The following is a 23,090-nucleotide window of genomic DNA, read 5'->3' on the forward strand; positions in this document are numbered from 1 at the left end:
TAGCCTCTGAGAATAACTTTGACATAAACACGGACCCGGTGACTGAGTTAATCAGGAAGTGTATAGGGGATGCTGTTCCCACCGTGACTATTAAAACCTACCCAAACCAGAAACCGTGGATAGCATTCGTGCAAAACTGAAAGCGCAAACCACTGCATTTGGCAAGGTGACTGGGAATATGGTTAAATACAAACAGCGTAGTTATTCCCTCCGTAAGGCAATCAAATAGGCAAAACGTCAATACAGAGACAAAGTGGAGTCGCAATTCAACTGTTCAGACACAAGACATATGTGGCAAGGTCTACAGACAATCAGGAGGTTAACACAGTGCCACCGATGCGGCCCGCTCCCAAGGACTGTGAGCTCTCGTTCTCCGTGGCCGACGTGAGTAAGACATTTAAGCATGTTATCCCTCACAAGGCTGATGGCCCAGACGGCATCCCTATCCTCGTCCTCAGAGTACAAACCAGCTGGCTGGAGTGTTTACGGACATATTCAATCTCTCCCTATCCCAGTCTGCTGTCCCCACTTGCTTCAAGATGTCCACCATTGTTCCTGTACCCAATAAAGCAAAGGTAACTGAACTAAATAACAATTTCTATGAAATGCTTTGAGTGGCTAGTTAAGGATCACATCACCTCTACCTTACCTGACACCCTAGACCCACTGCACACTTCCCTATCCCATCTCAAATCAAATCACATTTTATTGGTCACATACACATGGTTAGCAGATGTTAATGCGAGTGTAGCGAAATGCTTGTGCTTCTAGTTCCGACAATACAGTAATAACCAACGAGTAATCTAGCTAACAATTCCAAAACTACTACCTTATACACATAAGTGTAAAGGGATAAAGAATATGTACATAAAGATATATGAATGAGTGATGGTACAGAGCGGCATAGGCAAGATGCAGTAGATGGTATCGAGTACAGTATATACATATGAGATGAGTATGTAAACAAAGTGGCATAGTTTAAAGTGGCTAGTGATACATGTATTACATAAAGATGCAGTAGATGATATAGAGTACAGTATATACGTATACATATGAGATAAATAATGTAGGGTATGTAAACATTATATTAAGTAGCATTGTTTAAAGTGGCTAGTGATATATTTTACATCAATTCCCATTATTAAAGTGGCTGGAGTTGAGTCAGTGTGTTGGCAGCAGCCACTCAATATTAGTGGTGGCTGTTTAACAGTCTGATGGCCTTGAGATAGAAGCTGTTTTTCAGTCTCTCAGTCCCAGCTTTGATGCACCTGTTCTGACCTCGCCTTCTGGATGATAGTGGGGTGAACAGGCAGTGGCTCAGGTGGTTGTTGTCCTTGATGATCTTTATGGCCTTCCTGTGACATCGGGTGGTGTAGGTGTCCTGGAGGGCAGGTAGTTTGCCCCCGGTGATGCGTTGTGCAGACCTCGCTACCCTCTGGAGAGCCTTACGGTTGTGGGCGGAGCAGTTGCCGTACCAGGCGGTGATACAGCCCAACAGGATGCTCTCGATTGTGCATCTGTAGAAGTTTGTGAGTGCTTTTGGTGACAAGCCAAATTTCTTCAGCCTCCTGAGGTTGAAGAGGCGCTGCTGCGCCTTCTTCACGATGCTGTCTGTGTGGTTGGACCAATTCAGTTTGTCTGTGATGTGTACCCAGAGGAACTTAAAACTTACTACCCTCTCCAATACTGTTCCATCGATGTGGATAGGGGGGTGTTCCCTCTGTTGTTTCCTGAAGTCCACAATCATCTCCTTAGTTTTGTTGATGTTGAGTGTGAGGTTATTTTCCTGATACCACACTCCGAGGGCCCTCACCTCCTCCCTGTAGTGCGTCTCAAGCCTACCACTGTTGTGTCGTCCGCAAACTTGATGATTGAGTTGGAAGCGTGCGTGGCCACGCAGTCGTGGGTGAACAGGGAGTACAGGAGAGGGCTCAGAACGCACCCTTGTGGGGCCCCAGTGTTGAGGATCAGCGGGGTGGAGATGTTGTTACCTACCCTCACCACCTGGGGGCGGCCCGTCAGGAAGTCCAGTACCCAGTTGCACAGGGCGGGGTCGAGACCCAGGGTCTCGAGCTTGATGACGAGTTTGGAGGGTACTGTGGTGTTAAATGCTGAGCTGTAGTCGATGAACAGCATTCTTACATAGGTATTCCTCTTGTCCAGATGGGTTAGGGAGTTGTGCAGTGTGGTTGAGATTGCATCGTCTGTGGACCTATTTGGGAGGTAAGCAAATTGGAGTGGGTTTCGGGTGTCAGGTAGGGTGGAGGTGATATGGGCAAGACATCAGAATGCTGTTCATTGACTATAGCTCAGCCTCCAACACCATAGTACCTTTCAAGCTCATCATTAAGCTCGGGGCTCTGCGTCTGAACCCCTCCCTGTGAAACTGGGTCCTGGACTTCCTTACCGTTCGCCCCCAGGTGGTGAAGGTAGGAAACAACAGCTCGACTTCGCTGATCCTCAACACAGGGGCCCTACAAGGGTGTGTGCTCAGCCCCCTCCTGTACTGCCTGTTCATCCAAGACTGTGTGGCCATGCATGTCTCCAACTCAATCATCAAGTTTGCAGACAGCACAACAGTAGTAGGCCTGATTACCAACAATGACAAGACAGCCTACAGTGAGGAGTGGCGGAGTGGTGCTATGAAAGTAAACCCTCCCTCAATGTCAACAAAATGAAGGAGCTGATCATGGACTTCAGGAAACAGAAGAGGGAGCACACCACTATCCACATCAATGGGTCCGCAAGTTCCCTGGTGTACACATCTCGGACAATCTGCAATGGTCCACCCACACAGACAGTGTGGTGAAGAACTCGCAACAGGGCCTCTTCAACCTCAGGAGGCTGAAGAAATTTGGCTTGGCCCCTAAGATCTTCACAAACTGTCGGGCTGTATCACCGACTGGTACGGCTACTGCACCGCCCGCAACCACAGGGCTCTCCAGACGATGGTGTGCTGCCCAACACATCATCGGGGGCACACTGCCTGCCCTTCAGGGCACCTACAGCACCCGGTGTCACAGGAAGGCCAAAATATGCAGGACATCGACAGCCTGAGCCTGAGTGTTCTTTCCTCCTGTATTTTACTCAATGCCACTCCAACATTGATCGTCCTAATATTTATACAGTTCTTAACTCCGTTCTTTTACTTTTAGATTTGTGTATTGTTGTGAATTTTTAGATACCACTGAACTGTTGGAACTAAGAACACAAGCATTTTGCTACATCTGCAATAACATCTGCTAAATATGTGTATGTGACCAATTTGATTTGATTTGAGACAGATAGAAAGAGCGGTCGAGAGAGTCATCATGTACTGTACTTAATTAGGAGAAGTATGCACCCTTTCCTCCCATAAAGGATTGAGTATGGATAGAGAGAGATGTAAAGAAGGGAGGGAGGGAGGAGGGAAGTTAATAGTGGAAAAGTACAGCAGATCCCTTCAACCCCCGCTGCCTTTCAGCTGGGGATGATTGTGATGGAAACACAAGACAAAACCGCTGAGTGAAATACCCTTCAGCAGGCCTTGTGGTGAGGTGGAAGAGGGAGGAACCGAGGGAGAGGAGGCAGTCACAGGACCCAGACTATATAGAGAGAGAGAGAGAGGGTAGAGTTCAAGATGAAGCAAAGGCTTGACTTTACAACTCTCCCACATGTCCCGTCACTTTGGATTTATCACCCCCATCACATGATCCACGAGAAGCTGGGGGAGGGGAGGTGACCAGAACCAGGACAGAACCAGTTTGATGGACTGGACCACTGACTGCCATACAGGGAGGGGTTGGTGAGGTGGAGTCAGAGTTTGATGTGACACATTGAGATCAAGTGTTGGTGATTATATGGTGGCCATGCACTTGAAAGAGAGGGTGACAGATTTGGCAAATAAGCCTCTGCTGGTGTGAATGAAGGAAACTAACGATCATTGTGTTTTTCTCATTGAAGGAAGTCAGGCATTTCACATGGGATGCTCAATTAAATATATGGTTTTGATGCCTTCTTTGAATTACCACATGTGCTGAAATAAAACCGACAAATGGCTCAAGGCGTCAGCGTTCTTCAGTTCGGCTGTCGGCTAGCCAAAGTCGGGTAGTCGAACCGAACGAGTGGGCTCGCATGCTTCCGAAAAAGACGTTCACTTCAAAAATGAAGAAAGGGGGGCAAGCAGCAATATTACCCCAGGACATTAGAGGGCGATGAGCTGGTAATAGCCATCTACGCCAAACAAGGAAGTGATGACACACCCAAACACACCCGAGAATAAAATAGTGTACAGAGAGACAGTTGATTGGATGTGTGATTTGCCAGGTATCTACTAGATCTGATCTACCTAGCAACTCATAATAGAGATCCGGAGACAGAGAAGATGTCCGCTACAGGTTCACAATGGTTGATATAGGGGCATATGGCTGAGAGAGCTATGGTGGAGTGTTTCAAGAGAGTTATTTTGGGTCCAAACTGCTGAAGAAGACCCTTTACCACCGCCAGCTGTCCTGTCAGGTACCACAACGTCAAGTCCTCATGTTTTCCTGGGAGATGCAGCTTTCCCCCTACATGAGAACCTCATGCGCCCTTATTCGGGTATGAAATAATTAAACTTTTTCTGTTTCTAATTCCCCTTGTTGCTGTATATATGTATGCATCTCTATATGAGAAGTGCAATTTTATCAAAGCTTTTGGAACACGGTTCCTGGAAAATGATATGGTGTTTTTGTTGACCAAATTTATATATCTGACATTCTCTTGTTACCTCTTATTCACAGGTGTCCGTCTCAATAAACCTGGCTGTACCTGGAACTATCGCCACTCGTCGGAGAGTCAGAGAATGCTGAGAACACAGAGTTTCGAGCTGAATTGCATCACCCCTACAGTTGACCAATTATGGACAAAGAGACGTAGACTTCGCCTTCAGAACTTTGGCTGGCCCTTGAGAATGTATTTTGTGTGCGCGAACAGTCGACAAAACCCTAACCAAACTCCAAAACGAACAAAAACATCACAAAATGTTGTCATAATATATGCACGAATGGTACCAAACCATTTGCGGCCACCTTTATTGAGGAGGATAGGATCCATAGTGTAAAGCAGGGCTCTCAATAAAAAAATATATAAATTAAAAACCCTGGACTGCTTTTAAATTATATATTTTTTTATTGAACCTTTATTTTTTTAGACAAGTCAGTTAAGATCAAATTCTTATTTACACTGAAGGCCTACACCGGCCAAATCCACACAACGTTGGGCCAATTGTGCGCCACCCTATGGGACTCCCAATCACGTCCAGTTGTGATACAGCCTGGAATAGAACCAGGATTTTTGTAGTGATGCCTCAAGCACTGAGATGCAGTGCCTTAGACCACTGCGCCACTATTAATTAGCTGGTTAATCAGGTCAGTTAAAACGGGGGTTGAATTGAAAACCCTACAGGAGGGTAGTTCTCCAGGCTTGGAAAGCCGTGGTGTTAACCTATGTGACCTCTCGCGTGCTCTCACAGCTTGTGTTTGAAGTAAAATATCAAAACAGAGCAGGGTTTTGGGCGGTCTATAACATATGCAAGACAATGCAGAGGGTGGAGCACCTTTTTAGGTGGCCATTTTGAGAAAGAGAATGAGGAGAGCTCTGAGTTCAAATAAAGGGGGAGAGTACGTGGGTCCTGTCCTCTTTTCTGGCAGACTTAATGCAGTCTCCCAATATTACACACAGAACAGGGGCTTTAATAACCGAAAGGCTTTTGATTTAGACCTCCACTGATATACTGGTGAATCTTCACTGATACCTCCGCCCTTCATTCAGCATCAAGCTTTGTCCTCATTGTGCTCCGAGAGCCCACTTTAATCAGGCTCAAGTCACTTTATACGGAACCATTATAATAGAGTACTACAGGACATCAAGTTCTTACGTGCTGCGGTATGTAGTAGTGTGTGAAAGCATACTGATGACACTTCTATATTTGTTACTGCACTCTGGAGTTACTTCTGGCAGGACGTTTCTCCATTACGTTGTTAACTGTATGGCAGTGCGAAAGACCCTCGTGACATGAGTGTTCCTTATGGAAGAACAAAAATAGGTCTTGGGGTCAAAACTTAATCTATTACAAACCTCAACAAGTTTGTTTTGAGTAAGAGCTCCTCATTGTTCTCAGGCTGGTGGGATGTTCACGTTAATGACCAAGGATTACATTTGAATCCGTTGGCGGGACCCGAGTGAGCCTTTTGTGTGTACAGTATGACGACCCCAGAAGAGGGTCCCGAGGAGACAGGACGTAAGCCTCATAGGTAATCCCATTGGGCTTAGAGGTCTTCCATTCCCCATTCAGTAGATCTGGGAGAGGCTTTATGCCTCATTTTTCCTGCTCTGGCTAATTGCCTCTAGTAAGAGGAACCAAACCCTAGGCTCTGAAAGCCCACTCTGCTCCTTCTAGTAAGAGGAACCTTACCATGGGCTCTGAAAGCCCACTCTGCTCCTTCTAGTAAGAGGAACCTTACCCTGGGCTCTGAAAGCCCACTCTGCTCCTTCTAGTAAAAGGAACCTTAACCTGGGCTCTGAAAGCCCACTCTGCTCCTACTAGTAAGAGGAACCATACCCTGGGCTCTGAAAGCCCACTCTGCTCCTTCTAGGAAGAGGAACCATACCCTGGGCTCTGAAAGCTCACTCTGCTCCTTCTAGTAAGAGGAACCTTAACCTGGGCTCTGAAAGCTCACTCTGCTCCTTCTAGTAAGAGGAACCTTAACCTGGGCTCTGAAAGCCCACTCTGCTCCTACTAGTAAGAGGAACCATACCCTGGGCTCTGAAAGCCCACTCTGCTCCTTCTAGGAAGAGGAACCATACCCTGGGCTCTGAAAGCTCACTCTGCTCCTTCTAGTAACAGGAACCTTAACCTGGGCTCTGAAAGTACACTGCTGCTTCTAGTAAGAGGAACCTTACCCTGGGCTCTGAAAGCCCACTCTGCTGCTTCTAGTAAGAGGAACCTTACCCTGGAATCTGAAAGCCCACTCTGCTGCTTCTAGTAACAGGAACCTTACCCTGGGCTTTGAAAGTACACTGCTGCTTCTAGTAAGAGGAACCTTACCCTGGGCTCTGAAAGCCCACTCTGCTCCTTCTAGTAACAGGAACCTTACCCTGGGCTCTGAAAGCCCACTCTGCTTCTAGTAACAGGAACCTTACCCTGGGCTTTGAAAGCCCACTCTGCTCCTTCTAGTAACAGGAACCATACCCTGGGCTCTGAAAGCCCACTCTGCTTCTTCTAGTAACATGAACCTTACCCTGGGCTCTGAAAGCCCACTCTGCTCCTTCTAGTAACAGGAACCATACCCTGGGCTCTGAAAGCCCACTCTGCTTCTTCTAGTAACAGGAACCTTACCCTGGGCTTTGAAAGCCCACTCTGCTCCTTCTAGTAACAGGAACCTTACCCTGGGCTTTGAAAGCCCACTCTGCTCCTTCTAGTAACAGGAACGTTAACCTGGGCTCTGAAAGCCCACTCTGCTCCTTCTAGTAACAGGAACCATACCCTGGGCTCTGAAAGCCCACTCTGCTCCTTCTAGTAACAGGAACCATACCCTGGGCTCTGAAAGCCCACTCTGCTCCTTCTAGTAACAGGAACCTTACCCTGGGCTCTGAAAGCCCACTCTGCTCCTTCTAGTAACAGGAACCTTACCCTGGGCTCTGAAAGCCCACTCTGCTCCTTCTAGTAACAGGAACCTTACCCTGGGCTCTGAAAGCCCACTCTGCTCCTTCTAGTAACAGGAACCTTAACCTGGGCTCTGAAAGCCCACTCTGCTTCTAGTAACAGGAACCTTACCCTGGGCTCTGAAAGCCCACTCTGCTTCTAGTAACAGGAACCATACCCTGGGCTCTGAAAGCCCACTCTGCTTCTAGTAACAGGAACCTTAACCTGGGCTCTGAAAGCCCCCTGCTGCTTCTAGTAACAGGAACCTTAACCTGGGCTCTGAAAGCCCACTCTGCTTCTAGTAACAGGAACCTTAACCTGGGCTCTGAAAGCCCACTCTGCTTCTAGTAACAGGAACCTTACCCTGGGCTCTGAAAGCCCACTCTGCTTCTAGTAACAGGAACCATACCCTGGGTTCTGAAAGCCCACTGCTGCTTCTAGTAACAGGAACCTTACCCTGGGCTCTGAAAGCCCACTCTGCTTCTAGTAACAGGAACCATACCCTGGGCTCTGAAAGCTCACTGCTGCTTCTAGTAACAGGAACCTTACCCTGGGCTCTGAAAGCCCACTGCTCCTTCTAGTAACAGGAACCATACCCTGGGCTCTGAAAGCACACTGCTGCTTCTAGTAACAGGAACCATACCCTGGGCTCTGAAAGCACACTGCTGCTTCTAGTAACAGGAACCATACCCTGGGCTCTGAAAGCACACTGCTGCTTCTAGTAACAGGAACCATACCCTGGGCTCTGAAAGCACACTGCTGCTTCTAGTAACAGGAACCATACCCTGGGCTCTGGAAGCACACTGCTGCTTCTAGTAACAGGAACCAAACCCTGGGCTCTGAAAGCACACTGCTGCTTCTAGTAACAGGAACCATACCCTGGGCTCTGAACGCACACTGCTGCTTCTAGTAACAGGAACCATACCCTGGGCTCTGAAAGCACACTGCTGCTTCTAGTAACAGGAACCATACCCTGGGCTCTGAAAGCACACTGCTGCTTCTAGTAACAGGAACCTTACCCTGGGCTCTGAAAGCACACTGCTGCTTCTAGTAACAGGAACCTTAACCTGGGCTCTGAAAGCCCACTCTGCTCCTTCTAGGAAGAGGAACCTTAACCTGGGCTCTGAAAGCCCACTCTGCTCCTTCTAGTAACAGGAACCATACCCTGGGCTCTGAAAGCCCACTCTGCTCCTTCTAGTAACAGGAACCTTACCCTGGGCTCTGAAAGCCCACTCTGCTTCTTCTAGTAACAGGAACCTTACCCTGGGCTCTGAAAGCCCACTCTGCTCCTTCTAGGAAGAGGAACCTTAACCTGGGCTCTGAAAGCCCACTCTGCTCCTTCTAGTAACAGGAACCATACCCTGGGCTCTGAAAGCCCACTCTGCTCCTTCTAGTAACAGGAACCTTACCCTGGGCTCTGAAAGCCCACTCTGCTCCTTCTAGGAAGAGGAACCTTAACCTGGGCTCTGAAAGCCCACTCTGCTTCTTCTAGTAACAGGAACCTTACCCTGGGCTCTGAAAGCCCACTCTGCTCCTTCTAGGAAGAGGAACCTTAACCTGGGCTCTGAAAGCCCACTCTGCTCCTTCTAGTAACAGGAACCATACCCTGGGCTCTGAAAGCCCACTCTGCTCCTTCTAGTAACAGGAACCTTACCCTGGGCTCTGAAAGCCCACTCTGCTTCTTCTAGTAACAGGAACCTTAACCTGGGCTCTGAAAGCCCACTCTGCTCCTTCTAGTAACAGGAACCTTACCCTGGGCTCTGAAAGCCCACTCTGCTCCTTCTAGTAACAGGAACCTTACCCAGGGCTTTGAAAGCCCACTCTGCTCCTTCTAGTAACAGGAACCATACCCTGGGCTCTGAAAGCCCACTCTGCTCCTTCTAGTAACAGGAACCATACCCTGGGCTCTGAAAGCCCACTCTGCTTCTAGTAACAGGAACCTTAACCTGGGCTCTGAAAGCCCACTCTGCTTCTAGTAACAGGAACCTTAACCTGGGCTCTGAAAGCCCACTCTGCTTCTAGTAACAGGAACCTTACCCTGGGCTCTGAAAGCCCACTCTGCTTCTAGTAACAGGAACCATACCCTGGGCTCTGAAAGCCCACTCTGCTTCTAGTAACAGGAACCTTAACCTGGGCTCTGAAAGCCCCCTGCTGCTTCTAGTAACAGGAACCTTAACCTGGGCTCTGAAAGCCCACTCTGCTTCTAGTAACAGGAACCTTAACCTGGGCTCTGAAAGCCCACTCTGCTTCTAGTAACAGGAACCTTACCCTGGGCTCTGAAAGCCCACTCTGCTTCTAGTAACAGGAACCATACCCTGGGTTCTGAAAGCCCACTGCTGCTTCTAGTAACAGGAACCTTACCCTGGGCTCTGAAAGCCCACTCTGCTTCTAGTAACAGGAACCATACCCTGGGCTCTGAAAGCTCACTGCTGCTTCTAGTAACAGGAACCTTACCCTGGGCTCTGAAAGCCCACTGCTCCTTCTAGTAACAGGAACCATACCCTGGGCTCTGAAAGCACACTGCTGCTTCTAGTAACAGGAACCATACCCTGGGCTCTGAAAGCACACTGCTGCTTCTAGTAACAGGAACCATACCCTGGGCTCTGAAAGCACACTGCTGCTTCTAGTAACAGGAACCATACCCTGGGCTCTGAAAGCACACTGCTGCTTCTAGTAACAGGAACCATACCCTGGGCTCTGGAAGCACACTGCTGCTTCTAGTAACAGGAACCAAACCCTGGGCTCTGAAAGCACACTGCTGCTTCTAGTAACAGGAACCATACCCTGGGCTCTGAACGCACACTGCTGCTTCTAGTAACAGGAACCATACCCTGGGCTCTGAAAGCACACTGCTGCTTCTAGTAACAGGAACCATACCCTGGGCTCTGAAAGCACACTGCTGCTTCTAGTAACAGGAACCTTACCCTGGGCTCTGAAAGCACACTGCTGCTTCTAGTAACAGGAACCTTAACCTGGGCTCTGAAAGCCCACTCTGCTCCTTCTAGGAAGAGGAACCTTAACCTGGGCTCTGAAAGCCCACTCTGCTCCTTCTAGTAACAGGAACCATACCCTGGGCTCTGAAAGCCCACTCTGCTCCTTCTAGTAACAGGAACCTTACCCTGGGCTCTGAAAGCCCACTCTGCTTCTTCTAGTAACAGGAACCTTACCCTGGGCTCTGAAAGCCCACTCTGCTCCTTCTAGGAAGAGGAACCTTAACCTGGGCTCTGAAAGCCCACTCTGCTCCTTCTAGTAACAGGAACCATACCCTGGGCTCTGAAAGCCCACTCTGCTCCTTCTAGTAACAGGAACCTTACCCTGGGCTCTGAAAGCCCACTCTGCTCCTTCTAGGAAGAGGAACCTTAACCTGGGCTCTGAAAGCCCACTCTGCTTCTTCTAGTAACAGGAACCTTACCCTGGGCTCTGAAAGCCCACTCTGCTCCTTCTAGGAAGAGGAACCTTAACCTGGGCTCTGAAAGCCCACTCTGCTCCTTCTAGTAACAGGAACCATACCCTGGGCTCTGAAAGCCCACTCTGCTCCTTCTAGTAACAGGAACCTTACCCTGGGCTCTGAAAGCCCACTCTGCTTCTTCTAGTAACAGGAACCTTAACCTGGGCTCTGAAAGCCCACTCTGCTCCTTCTAGTAACAGGAACCATACCCTGGGCTCTGAAAGCCCACTCTGCTCCTTCTAGTAACAGGAACCTTAACCTGGGCTCTGAAAGCCCACTCTGCTCCTTCTAGTAACAGGAACCATACCCTGGGCTCTGAAAGCCCACTCTGCTCCTTCTAGTAACAGGAACCTTAACCTGGGCTCTGAAAGCCCACTCTGCTCCTTCTAGTAACAGGAACCATACCCTGGGCTCTGAAAGCCCACTCTGCTCCTTCTAGTAACAGGAACCATACCCTGGGCTCTGAAAGCCCACTCTGCTCCTTCTAGTAACAGGAACCATACCCTGGGCTCTGAAAGCACACTGCTGCTTCTAGTAAAAGGAACCTTACCCTGGGCTCTGAAAGCCCACTGCTGCTTCTAGTAACAGGAACCTTACCCTGGGCTCTGAAAGCCCACTCTGCTCCTTCTAGGAAGAGGAACCATACCCTGGGCTCTGAAAGCCCACTCTGCTCCTTCTAGTAACAGGAACCTTAACCTGGGCTCTGAAAGCCCACTCTGCTCCTTCTAGTAACAGGAACCATACCCTGGGCTCTGAAAGCACACTGCTGCTTCTAGTAACAGGAACCTTACCCTGGGCTCTGAAAGCCCACTCTGCTTCTAGTAACAGGAACCATACCCTGGGCTCTGAAAGCCCACTCTGCTTCTAGTAACAGGAACCATACCCTGGGCTCTGAAAGCCCACTGCTGCTTCTAGTAACAGGAACCTTACCCTGGGCTCTGAAAGCCCACTCTGCTCCTTCTAGGAAGAGGAACCATACCCTGGGCTCTGAAAGCCCACTCTGCTCCTTCTAGTAACAGGAACCTTAACCTGGGCTCTGAAAGCCCACTCTGCTCCTTCTAGGAAGAGGAACCATACCCTGGGCTCTGAAAGCACACTCTGCTTCTAGTAACAGGAACCTTACCCTGGGCTCTGAAAGCCCACTCTGCTTCTAGTAACAGGTATCTTACCCTGGGCTCTGAAAGCCCACTCTGCTTCTAGTAACAGGAACCATACCCTGGGCTCTGAAAGCCCACTCTGCTCCTTCTAGGAAGAGGAACCTTAACCTGGGCTCTGAAAGCCCACTCTGCTCCTTCTAGTAACAGGAACCATACCCTGGGCTCTGAAAGCCCACTCTGCTCCTTCTAGTAACAGGAACCTTACCCTGGGCTCTGAAAGCCCACTCTGCTTCTTCTAGTAACAGGAACCTTAACCTGGGCTCTGAAAGCCCACTCTGCTCCTTCTAGTAACAGGAACCATACCCTGGGCTCTGAAAGCCCACTCTGCTCCTTCTAGTAACAGGAACCTTAACCTGGGCTCTGAAAGCCCACTCTGCTCCTTCTAGTAACAGGAACCATACCCTGGGCTCTGAAAGCCCACTCTGCTCCTTCTAGTAACAGGAACCTTAACCTGGGCTCTGAAAGCCCACTCTGCTCCTTCTAGTAACAGGAACCATACCCTGGGCTCTGAAAGCCCACTCTGCTCCTTCTAGTAACAGGAACCATACCCTGGGCTCTGAAAGCCCACTCTGCTCCTTCTAGTAACAGGAACCATACCCTGGGCTCTGAAAGCACACTGCTGCTTCTAGTAAAAGGAACCTTACCCTGGGCTCTGAAAGCCCACTCTGCTCCTTCTAGTAACAGGAACCTTACCCTGGGCTCTGAAAGCCCACTCTGCTCCTTCTAGTAACCGGAACCATACCCTGGGCTCTGAAAGCACACTGCTGCTTCTAGTAAAAGGAACCTTACCCTGGGCTCTGAAAGCCCACTGCTGCTTCTAGTAACAGGAACCTTACCCTGGGCTCTGAAAGCCCACTCTGCTCCTTCTAGGAAGAGGAACCATACCCTGGGCTCTGAAAGCCCACTCTGCTCCTTCTAGTAACAGGAACCTTAACCTGGGCTCTGAAAGCCCACTCTGCTCCTTCTAGTAACAGGAACAATACCCTGGGCTCTGAAAGCCCACTCTGCTCCTTCTAGTAACAGGAACCATACCCTGGGCTCTGAAAGCCCACTGCTGCTTCTAGTAACAGGAACCTTACCCTGGGCTCTGAAAGCCCACTCTGCTTCTAGTAACAGGAACCATACCCTGGGCTCTGAAAGCCCACTCTGCTTCTAGTAACAGGAACCATACCCTGGGCTCTGAAAGCCCACTCTGCTTCTAGTAACAGGAACCTTAACCTGGGCTCTGAAAGCCCACTCTGCTCCTTCTAGTAACAGGAACCATACCCTGGGCTCTGAAAGCCCACTGCTGCTTCTAGTAACAGGAACCTTACCCTGGGCTCTGAAAGCCCACTCTGCTTCTAGTAACAGGAACCATACCCTGGGCTCTGAAAGCCCACTCTGCTTCTAGTAACAGGAACCATACCCTGGGCTCTGAAAGCCCACTGCTGCTTCTAGTAACAGGAACCTTACCCTGGGCTCTGAAAGCCCACTCTGCTCCTTCTAGGAAGAGGAACCATACCCTGGGCTCTGAAAGCCCACTCTGCTCCTTCTAGTAACAGGAACCTTAACCTGGGCTCTGAAAGCCCACTCTGCTCCTTCTAGGAAGAGGAACCATACCCTGGGCTCTGAAAGCACACTCTGCTTCTAGTAACAGGAACCTTACCCTGGGCTCTGAAAGCCCACTCTGCTTCTAGTAACAGGTACCTTACCCTGGGCTCTGAAAGCCCACTCTGCTTCTAGTAACAGGAACCTTACCCTGGGCTCTGAAAGCCCACTCTGCTTCTAGTAACAGGAACCTTACCCTGGGCTCTGAAAGCCCACTCTGCTTCTAGTAACAGGAACCTTACCCTGGGCTCTGAAAGCCCACTCTGCTTCTAGTAACAGGAACCATACCCTGGGCTCTGAAAGCACACTGCTGCTTCTAGTAACAGGAACCTTAACCTGGGCTCTGAAAGCCCACTCTGCTCCTTCTAGTAACAGGAACCTTAACCTGGGCTCTGAAAGCACACTGCTCCTTCTAGTAACAGGAACCATACCCTGGGCTCTGAAAGCACACTGCTGCTTCTAGTAACAGGAACCATACCCTGGGCTCTGAAAGCACACTGCTCCTTCTAGTAACAGGAACCTTACCCTGGGCTCTGAAAGCCCACTCTGCTCCTTCTAGTAACAGGAACCTTAACCTGGGCTCTGAAAGCCCACTCTGCTCCTTCTAGTAACAGGAACCTTAACCTGGGCTCTGAAAGCACACTGCTGCTTCTAGTAACAGGAACCTTAACCTGGGCTCTGAAAGCACACTGCTGCTTCTAGTAACAGGAACCATACCCTGGGCTCTGAAAGCACACTGCTGCTTCTAGTAACAGGAACCATACCCTGGGCTCTGAAAGCACACTGCTGCTTCTAGTAACAGGAACCATACCCTGGGCTCTGAAAGCACACTGCTGCTTCTAGTAACAGGAACCTTAACCTGGGCTCTGAAAGCACACTGCTGCTTCTAGTAACAGGAACCATACCCTGGGCTCTGAAAGCACACTGCTGCTTCTAGTAACAGGAACCTTACCCTGGGCTCTGAAAGCCCACTGCTGCTTCTAGTAACAGGAACCTTACCCTGGGCTCTGAAAGCCCACTCTGCTCCTTCTAGGAAGAGGAACCATACCCTGGGCTCTGAAAGCCCACTGCTGCTTCTAGTAACAGGAACCTTACCCTGGGCTCTGAAAGCCCACTGCTGCTTCTAGTAACAGGAACCTTACCCTGGGCTCTGAAAGTACACTGCTGCTTCTAGTATACTTAGAGCAGGGATGGACATATAGGACCTCTTTCATCTCTTTGACAGGATGATGTCTGATTCGGTTGCAGCTCTATTTAAGTTCTAAAGAAGATGAGGTTACCACTCAGTAGTAGTTTAGTGTTTTATCAGTCCACAAGTGTGCCCTTGTGGATAGTACCCGAGGCCTAAAAGTGTCTATCTGCCATTTTATTCGCTTTTGGCCAATCTTATACTTTCACGATAATCAGTACTTGGTTTGGACTGAAATAGGTTCCGGGACTCATTTTTGGGGCCTGTACTGTTTATATTTAGGTGCAGGAGCTCAAGCAGTAGCCCAAGTCAAGCACTGATGACAGTGAATGTGTAAGGTAAAGAAAGCATTTGCACAGTATGGGTTGGCATGGGTTTGATGACCTCGTTGCTTTAGATCACTGCACCCATGTCTCCCTCTTATATCTGATGGGTTAGTCCATGCCTGGATGAGGGGAAAGTTCATGGCTATGTGAATTACTGGTTGACCAAAGGCCGTTAGTAAGAGACTTACCTCAGAGCAGCTAGGGTTCATTTATGGGTTCAGGAGAAGGTAGCAATAACCATGACCACTATAGCTGAGTTCTCACCAGTCTCCTTCAGGACTGGGTTATGGGACCAACAACCCAGTGGTCATTATTTACTGTTGGTAGAATCCACTGAAAGCAGTTCAGTCTGCTCTCAGTTTGCTCACTAACTATGGGAGCGCATCACAGGAGGCTGTTGAGGGGGAGGACGGCTCATAATAATGGATGGAAGGTAGTGAATGGAATGGCATCAAACACATAGAAACCATGTGTTTGGTGTGTTCAATACCATTCCATTTATTCCATTCCAGCCATTACTATGAGCCCATCCTCACCAATTAAGGTGCCACCGGCCACCTGTGAAGAGCACAAACCGCACCGGATCTCCATCTAACGTACATCTGACATTCGCACTGCCGTTAGTTCGGTGGGGTGTGTTTTCGGGACCACCTGCCGCCGGTGGGCATCTGACTGCCGACATTTGAGTGTAAATTTGAACTCAGTTTGGACCCCAGTTCTAGTCCTGGTGTACTAGGTGAGAATGGAGGTGAATGGGGGTTCTGGATGTCTCTCTCTGTATATTTACGAAATCTCCCAATGCAGTCTCCCATGTTGATCTGTAAACCTTCACTGTTTATATTTTCTCAGTTAGTGGTCACCTGTTTTTCAGGATGAACCAGTACATGGTACTTTATTTTGGGAGTGCTGTTTGAAGCACACTCCCTACTTTAATGTTTGCATATTTTGCATTACTCATTGTATATACTGTATTCTACTGTATTTTAGTTTATGCCGCTCCGACATTGCTGTCAGGTACTTATATATTCTTAATTATATTCCTTTACTTTAGATTTGTGTTTATTGTTTTTGAAACTGTTAGATATTACTGCGCTGTTGGAGCTATAAACACAAGCATTTCACTACACCCGCAATAACATCTGCTAAACATATGTATGTGACCAATAATCTCAGTGCAAGAGGCGTCACTACAGTCCCTGGTACGAAACCAGGCTGTATCACATCCAGACGTGATTGGGAGTCCCATAGGGCGGCACACAATTGGCCCAGCGTCGTCCGGGTTTGGCCGGGGTTGGCCGTCATTGTAAAGAATAATTTGTTCTGAACTGACTGATATATCATTTTTTTTAAACATTGTTATTATACTTAGTAATGTATGATGATGGTAAAGCGGGGACAACAAACCCCATGTAATTGCTGATTGACCAACAGAAACTGGGATGGGATGCCTTGTTAACTGATATCATAATTAGAAAGCTAAGCCTGTAAGGTTGGGGTTGTTCTGCGTTATCTCTTCTTCTGGCAGCCGTTGCTTCACTGGGCTATTCACTGTAACCATGGCGTCAACCCATCTGTTCAGAGCTTTTATGAGGGGGGATGGTGCGGGGGTTGAGGGGTGTGTGTGTGTGTGTGTTTGTGTGTTGGTGGACGGGGTTGATCGATAGGGTAGCACTAACACGGTGGACAGCAGAGAGTAGGGAAATAGGTTTTTCCGGTCTAATTCATTCTCTGCCTGCATAGTGTTTTATTATCTAACCTAGAGGTAGATGGGGATTATGCCAGCTAAGATTTTAAACAGCTTTTTTGAAGTTTGGTGTCCTCAAAGTGTGCTGGTCTGCAGATTGTGCCGTTTCTGTGGGGATTAGTAAAGTAACTAAGAATGTCAGGAGTTCAGAGGATTGTAAGTCTTCAATTTAAATCCTTAGTTGATTCGTCTCTTTTTGGATTTATAAGTGAATGACCCATTGATTCTTGAAGAATGTTAACTATAAATGCCGTGATCAAATCAAATCAAACTTTGTTTGTCACATGCGCCAAATACAACAGGTATTTCACCTTACTGTGACATGCTTACTTACAAGCCCTTAACCAACAGTGCAGTTCAAACAGAGTTAAACAAATATTTAATATATTTAAAAAATAATTTAAGATAGTAACACCTTATGCACTTAGTTCAAGTGTCGTTCCCCATCAGAACCCAAAAATATAAGATTGGAGTAAAACAATGTTTGTAATCAACATACATCTAAACTGTATAGCCTCAAAACATGGTTAAAACGCTACATTTGGGATCACGTATGGTCAGTCCTTGCATCCGTAGCTCTAGTAGTTACATTTCTCCATCCCAATCCCTTAGCTTTTTTAGTAAAATAGGAGATAACACTTTATTGTTTCCATTGAGGATTCTAGCTTTAAGTACATCTCTCTATGATTCCAAACTCCAACATGCACACCCAATGGAACGTGTGCACACACAGACACATGAAAGCAAGAAATGTCACTCTATAGAGATGAATGTAAAGCCAAAAGCTATTTAGCATCAGCGATATTGGCATTTGGGGATAAGGGCTAGTAGTAAGCCAGGTGTTTTGATCTTTATTCTGTTTTCACATCTGGGTCTCTCGTGGCCACCACATGTTGTTAATCTGCTGGCTAACCTTAAACTCAGAGCACTGTGTAATTTAACCAACTATTTTTGAATGTGCTTCATTTGGAACATCCTGTTCCACTACTTCCTCAACGGCAGCCCTTCCCTCGCCTTTACCAAAGGCCCCCAAATATCCCCCAACATGTGTTCCAAGTTACTGCCCTCACTTGCTCTTAACAACATTTCACATTTTGAAACTCTCAGAAGAAAAGCTGCACCATATACCCTTTGAGGAAACAAGGTTTAGGCTACAATGTAAAGGCTCTGGTCTGCACGGTGTTTGTCTTCTATAGAAGATAGCTGTGATATGAACCTACCAGTTGGACACTGGAGGCTGCTGAGTGGAAGACGTCTCACAATAATGGCCCGATTTGGGTGGATGGAATGGTGTCAAGCATATGGAAACCATGTGTTTGATGTGTTCGATACCATTCCATTTGTTCCATTCCAGCCATTACTATGAGCCCATCCTCCCCAATTAAGGTGGCACTGCACGCCTGTGGAGTTCGAGAATCGTTAACTGTTAGTTGGTCTGATATATTTTAACAAATATAAATTCCCTTGTCACACCAGCGTGTTATGCTCACAGTGAGAGGTTTAGATCTTATGCGGGCTTGCGTTTCAATGTACTCTATATCTATGAAAAGGGGAGTGAATCTAGTCAGGTGTCACCAAGTGATGTTAGACTATAGTCACACTGAGGAGTTGAAATGATACTGCCACTGTGTCTAAGGGAAAGGAGAGCCTGTAAACAAATCACCAGGCAGCCGAGCGTTTGTCGTTTAGCCTGGCCCTTTCTCTGCTCAGACCTACTGAATAAAACATTCAAGATGTCTGCCCTCTCTGCCCATTCTTCCTCTTAACTTCCAGCTGGTTATATGGGTTGGCTACCCTACATTCCACGACGATGGTTAGAGCTGTAGGGTACATATGCTTGGTGAGGACTTATGGCAACGGGTTCCTTTTCAGATCTGAGAGCAATTTTGATCATGCTGCATTTTCTCCGTAGATATTTGTCTTTATTATGTCCAATTTGTCATTGATGTTACTTGAATGTTGTGATATGTGGCAGGCGTCTCTCGGTCTCCTGTTCTAACAAGTCATTCTGTCTCGTCTGTCAGATGTTGCAGCTGACCCACGTGTTTGCCTCATCTGTGGAGACCGTGCCACAGGCCTGCACTATGGCATCATCTCCTGCGAGGGCTGCAAGGGCTTCTTCAAGCGCAGCATCTGCAACAAGCGCGTGTACCGCTGCAGCCGCGACAAGAACTGTGAGATGTCACGCAAGCAGCGCAACCGCTGCCAATACTGCCGCCTGCTCAAGTGTCTACAGATGGGAATGAACCGCAAAGGTAAGAGGAGACCAAAGAGGCAAGAGTGACGAGCAGACAAGGGCCACGTATGCAGAGGCATAGAATTCTGAGCTGAATATACTGTACTAGAACCATAGTGGATTGTTCTAGAACCACAGATTTCACTGGATAAGCTCCATGGGGGTTTCCACTAGATAGCACAGCCACAAAGTCAAAATTGTCTATATATCGTAAAAAATTCTGGAAAACCAAAATAATGTAATTTAAGGTTAGGCATAAGATTATCTGTGTGGTTAGGGTTAATGCTAAGGTTTAACATGTGATTATAAGAAGATAAATTGTATAAATGGTTAGGGGGAGGGGGTGACTTTGTGGCAGTGTTAACTAGTGATGACCCCCACCCTCTTGTCAGCTCGCAGCTAGGCCCAGCTCTGTTGTTATGTAGCTAGTGCTCTCTGCTGGATTGACTGTGTAGATGAAGTTTCACATTTTGCTGTACTCTTTCCTGATGATCTGCTGTGGCACAATCATAGCAGCCACCAGGTGGAGCCTAGTACCAATGTTGCTATCACTACCCATCTAGGAATTGTACTGTACTTTAGTGTTTTTTGTCCTGAATTTTTTTAAACCATACAGATTGTTTCTCTTATTGTGGTGCTTATGGCTGTTCTGTGTGTTTTCCAGCAATCAGGGAAGATGGCATGCCAGGAGGGAGAAACAAAAGCATTGGGCCTGTACAGGTAAATATTCACTATGCACTCTACTACAGCTAATTACAGCTAGTTTCCCACAGTGACTTTGATATTGCCGAACTGTCCTGAATGTTTTATTTTTTTATGTATATTTAAATTGCTTACTAAGAATTGTTATGTAAAATACTGCTAATTTCTAACCCATTGCCCTGAACTGTGATTATTATTTATGAAATTGAACCCATCCTTGACAGTGATTTCATTAGCTGGCTTTAAACAAGGTAATTGGGAAAATCAGCATCCCTAATTGCTTGCAGCACCAGTCATTATCTGCAGTGTTCAATTCAATCTATGTCATTAACTCCTCCCGAGTTGAAGTGATGAGAGAAGATCGAAAATTAGGGGGTAAAAACAAACACACAAAAAAACAATAAAAAAATCTGTCATTAACAATAGATGAAGGATTAGCCATGCTTTTCGAATATCATTTTGGCATAGGTAAGATGTGGGTCATTCCATGTCATTTCAGCAAGACATGACACCCGCCATCTCAAATTGTTCTGAATCGTGTCTGTAGTTAGAAACAGATAAGATAAGCCTTCCAGAAGCATCATTTTGTTGAAATACAATTTGATCTCTTAGAAATTAAGCTAATTAATTGCACACAAATTGGATATTTTAATTTATAGGATTCATATAATATTCAATAATTATTGTACCTAACATCCGATTTGGACCAAACTTTTTTGTAACCATGAGTAAGACATGAGGAATCCAAAGAAGTGGTCAAAAGCCACCCACAGACCCCCCCCCCCCCACACAACCCACATCAATCCCACTCCAAAAATAAGTACATAGTATCGGTTCCCTATGTTTGAGAAATATTATGGAGCTGAGGCTCTGAGTATTGTTTCTTCATCCTATGTAATATATTCTCAATGAATTTGGCAACATAAAAAATGTTCTCCTGTTCAGAGAAATTAGTCATTGAAGTTATTGGGTTTGTGTCCCATCCTACTGTACATCCCAATTAACAAGTTCTGACCACTAGATTGTGCTGTTCCTGCTAATAGGTTATCTTTTTTTTAAATATTCCCCCCAACCACCATTATTAAACTGATAGTTCACCTAAATTACAAATGAAATATTGCTTCTTACCCTGTAAGCAGGATGGGACATAAACACTTCAAAGAATTACAAATTTTTCTGAACAGGGGAAAGAAAACATCAACACATTCACTGAGAATACATTACATAGGATGAAGAAACAATACTCCAAGCCACGGCTCCATACTACTTGTCAAACATTGGGAACTGATGCTATATACTCATTGTTGGGGTGGGATTGGTGTGGGGTATGGGGGGCTTTTGACAATTTCTTTGGATTCCTCATGTCTAACTCATTGTTAGAATTTTTTTTTTAAAGTAATTAAATATATGAATCCTATATATTAAAATGGCCAATTTGGGTGCAATCAATAAGCTTAATATTTTAGAGATCAAGTTATATGTCAACATTATAATGTTGCAGGAATACTTATCTGTTTCTATCAACAAAAACTATTTCAGAACAATTTGAGATGGTGGGTGTTGAAATCCTCTTTCTTGTGTTTTTTTTGAAGTGGAACGACCCCTGTATGTGTGGATGCGTGCGCATGTGCATGGTGTGCGCATGTGCATGGTGTGGCCTTGTGCCTCTGTGGAACAAATTGTCCTAGGATAATTATACCCTGGATAACAGTGCTATGTTAATCCATTCAGATGCTTGAAAACAATGCTGTAGTATTAACAGCTAAAGACTTGAAGTACCCAGGGGAGTGAATTATAATAGTTAATGGGCTTGCCAATGTCATGACTCTTTACATATTCTCTCTCTCTCTCTCTCTCTCTATTGTCTTTCTTATCTCTCTCTCTCTCTATTGTCTTTCTTATCTCTCTCTTCTCTTTCTGCTCTCTCTCTCTGTCTCTCTGTCTCTCTGTCTCTCTGTGTCACAGATCACAGATGAGGAGATTGAGCGGATCATGTCAGGACAGGAGTTTAAGGAGGAAGCCAGTCTCCCGGAGCACACCTGGAGCAACAATGGTGACAGTAGTGACCACAGTTCCCCTAGCAACGGCGCCTCCGAGGGCAACCAGCCATCACCCGCATCCACTCTGTCATCGAAGTGAGTTAGCAACTCCTCTACATTAGGGAGCATCGTAGCCATTGTCAGCAGTTTGTCCATTTACGAAATAATGAACTGCCTTTGACATCTCATTGCCAAGTTAGTAAGGTGTTTGCCACTAGAAGAATGCCTGAATGCAATCTATTCAGACTTAGCAGTGATATCTGTAGAATGAATTCGTACCAGTGTCTGCTGTTCTGGCTATGGAGACATGCATAGTGTCTATCAACAAGCAGCAAGGCCAAATATAGTCTATGTAGTGTGGTGGTATCTATTTAAATCTCTCTCTGTGTCAACATCCACATATCTATATCAGCCATGTACTCTGATTATGTTAGAAATGCACAGAAATAGTTATTTATCAAATCTCAACAACATGAGCACACTTAACAATTTCTGGCATTTAGTGTAAGTACAGTATGTAGTTGAATGACTATTGTGAGTAAATTATCTCGCGGCAGTGACAGTTCTACTGTGTTTCCCATAATGTCTGAGGTGTGAGTGTGTTTGACCATTGTGTTTTCTCTGTCCAGTCGCTCTGTAGAGATGAATGGCGGCTATACGGCGGCTCTCAGGGACCAGTACATGAACACCCCCATGAACACCCCCTACCAGCTTTTACCTCACCTCTTCAGCTACCATGCCCAGTCAGGCCTGCTGGCCCCACAGCCCCGCAGCCTCTACCCCCAGTCACACCCCCTGGTGCTGCAGCTAGTGGCTGCGGAGGACCTGGCTCCACTGACCACCCCCATGCTGATAGAGGATGGGTGAGTATGCCTGCTTAACTGGAAATATCTGCTGAGCACTCAAACCGTGGCATGTTTTTTTGACATAACAATTCCAGCAGACATCTATCTGGAAATGTGTTTTACAATATGAATTGTTCAACCATGTGACCAGGTC

At 46.8% G+C, this 23,090-nt stretch overlaps 1 protein-coding gene across 2 annotated transcripts in view; it reads left to right on the forward strand.

Moving 5' to 3' along the window:
• LOC135514247 (nuclear receptor subfamily 6 group A member 1-A-like) overlaps nucleotides 1-23,090 on the forward strand; it is a 111,294-nt gene that overhangs the window by 80,899 nt on the left and 7,305 nt on the right. For both annotated transcript variants that reach the window (XM_064937588.1, XM_064937589.1), the window contains 4 exons: nucleotides 19,139-19,369; nucleotides 20,015-20,070; nucleotides 22,018-22,187; nucleotides 22,721-22,954. In XM_064937588.1, coding sequence (XP_064793660.1) covers nucleotides 19,139-19,369; nucleotides 20,015-20,070; nucleotides 22,018-22,187; nucleotides 22,721-22,954 — 691 coding nt within the window. The remainder of the gene's footprint in view (nucleotides 1-19,138; nucleotides 19,370-20,014; nucleotides 20,071-22,017; nucleotides 22,188-22,720; nucleotides 22,955-23,090) is intronic.

The sequence above is a fragment of the Oncorhynchus masou genome, chromosome 25 (assembly GCF_036934945.1).
Source record: "Oncorhynchus masou masou isolate Uvic2021 chromosome 25, UVic_Omas_1.1, whole genome shotgun sequence".
NCBI classification, from domain to species: domain Eukaryota; kingdom Metazoa; phylum Chordata; class Actinopteri; order Salmoniformes; family Salmonidae; genus Oncorhynchus; species Oncorhynchus masou.